Here is a 2,394-nt window from a genome sequence, read left to right on the forward strand (position 1 = left end):
TGCTAGCATTGCCATGGAAAGTATACATTTTCTTCACTCAAAGCATAAAATATAATTTTAGCGGAATTTATATTGGTCACAATCGCTATGTAAATTTTGCAGACCATCTTTTTCACATTTTAATACTATGGGAAACTATTTTCTCATGCGTAGTTTTTAGTTTAATGTGCATATCAAATCAAAGTTTGACGCAAAAAAAATCGAAAAAATAATACTTTACAATCTAAGGGTCAACAGAGGTCTGATTTTTAAATTAACTTTATGATAATGCTTGAAAAAGAAAATTGTCCAATTATTATAAAATTGTAAACTTAATCATGTCCTGATTGAGTTCTATATGTACGACTACAGTATTGTCCAATTAATTAATTAAATATAAAGTATCAGTCTGTGTAACGGTGTCGAACTCTTGTCTTTTGAAGTATTTAAACTTCGATTTAATCACACATTATTATATTGATGCCAAATCTGTTCACATGGACCGATTCGTTTATAAATCATATTAGGAAGAAAGAATTGTACAAACATCATGGAGATGTTAATGGAAATATTTGTTATAACTTTCTGCTTCTTAAGACATCAACATGTTAATGCGGTGCCGTGTACTCATCACTATAATTGCACAGAAATTTGTACTCCTAATGCGAATTTAGTTTCTAAAACACAGTTTGAAAGTTTTTTGTCTACGACATTCACAGGAAGTAGAGCTTCATACAACACTTTGGTTCCACCTAGAGCAGATTTGTCTGTTGTTCAGGTAAATATGTCATTCGATCTTTTACAAGTCATAGATTTCAACGAAGTCGCTGGAACTTTAGAGATAGTAGGATTTCTAACTCTTCTGTGGAATGACGAACTTGTAGATGATTCATTTGATGAGGTAGATCACGGAAGTCTTACCAAATTTCTGATTCCGGAGAATTATATTTGGAAACCGCCTGTATCTGTATTTAACTCGGTGAAAGCTATTATACCGATTGCAGATTCTACATATCACGTTCGAGTTCAGATGGGCTACACGACGTGTATTAAAAATGACAGTAATGAAGGGACTATTACCAAAACTCTTATCAAAGAGGTACCACTAGTAACGTGGAAACCAGGTATTAATTCAAAGTCTGCCTGCTTTATCGACGTCACCCATTTCCCATTTGACTCACAAGAGTGCGTAGTGAGGTTTATATCGTTTGGACATCCAAGTACAGAGGTCAAGTTCAATGCTTTGGAACCGGAAGTAAATTTAACTGACTATCAAGAAAACATGGAGTGGACTTTGGACAGTACGGCTATTACAGTCGAAGAAATAGATGGGTCATCTTTTATCCTGGTGAAATTAAAATTTACGCGACGTCCTTTGTATTTTGTAGTAAATCTTGTAACTCCCATATTGATACTAGCTGTAATTAGTACTCTTGTATTTTTGTTGCCAGGGAATTCTGGAGAACGAATCGGTTATTCTGTAACCGCATTCCTGACCTTTGCCGTGTATCTTACAATGATTTCTGATAACTTACCGAAAACTTCCGATCCTATGTCTACGTTGTGCTATTTTCTAATGTGTATGGTTGCAATTAGTGCTGGAACTGCGTTTGTGACTATCTTCACGTTGAGAATTTTCCATAAAGACGAGAAAAAAATGGTTCCAAATTGGCTTTCAAATTTAATAGGCTGCTTAAACTGTAAAATTTGTAGCGAGGATGAATTTGAGGATCCAGAATACCCTGTTAATTTCGAATTACAAAAGAGAGGGAAAATCGACACCAGAAGTATAGTGACAACTGATTCGGACGAAGAACATACTCGTAAATGGGGAGTGGATTGGAAACTCGTTGCTTCTACTCTTGATATGCTTTTTTTCTTGGTTTTCATAGGACTAAACGCCATTGTATGCGTTATTTTCTTGGTTCCACTTCTGGCACAAATGAATACTTGAAATAATCTTAAACTTAAATTTAAATGATTAAAAGGGGTTTGCTTATTTTCATAATGATATTGGTAACGAAATTGTATGTACAGCTACTTACAAATAATTGAATAAAGTCATTTACATATTTAAGAAGTGTTGATTATGTATGCAAATGTTAAGTTTAAAATAAAAAAAAAGAGATATGAGGTAAACATTAAGGAAAAAGTAATCTAACATCACAAGTTAACCAAAAAGAAACACAAAGAGGCAACACAACAATCTTCAACGATTGCAAACATATCTAATTCTTCAAAACAGTTGGATAAGATCGAATTTATTTCACTCAATGAGAATCGCTATGATCATGTGACTATTGTTTACATTTATCGAGTGTATGTTTAAGAAATAATTCATGGGGACTTGAATTTATACTGATTTTCCTTGCCATGAACATCACGACGGGTACCAATAGGGAAGCAGAAACAGCT

General features: G+C 33.8%; 1 protein-coding gene across 1 annotated transcript; it reads left to right on the forward strand.

Annotated features, from left to right (window-relative positions):
• The first annotated feature begins 404 nt into the window (after positions 1-404).
• On the forward strand, positions 405-2,059 carry LOC127708529 (neuronal acetylcholine receptor subunit beta-3-like). Its single transcript, XM_052213426.1, has one exon. The coding sequence runs from the start codon at positions 530-532 to the stop codon at positions 1,931-1,933; it is 1,404 nt and encodes a 467-aa protein (XP_052069386.1). The 5' UTR covers positions 405-529; the 3' UTR covers positions 1,934-2,059.
• The last annotated feature ends 335 nt before the right edge of the window (positions 2,060-2,394 follow it).

Source organism: Mytilus californianus, unplaced genomic scaffold, assembly GCF_021869535.1.
Source record: "Mytilus californianus isolate M0D057914Y unplaced genomic scaffold, xbMytCali1.0.p SCAF_7, whole genome shotgun sequence".
NCBI lineage: Eukaryota > Metazoa > Mollusca > Bivalvia > Mytilida > Mytilidae > Mytilus > Mytilus californianus.

What these genes read in the sequence shown, in the direction of transcription:
- LOC127708529 (XM_052213426.1), top strand. Translation starts at nt 530, where the DNA reads ATGGAGATGTTAATGGAAATATTTGTTATAACTTTCTGCTTCTTAAGA.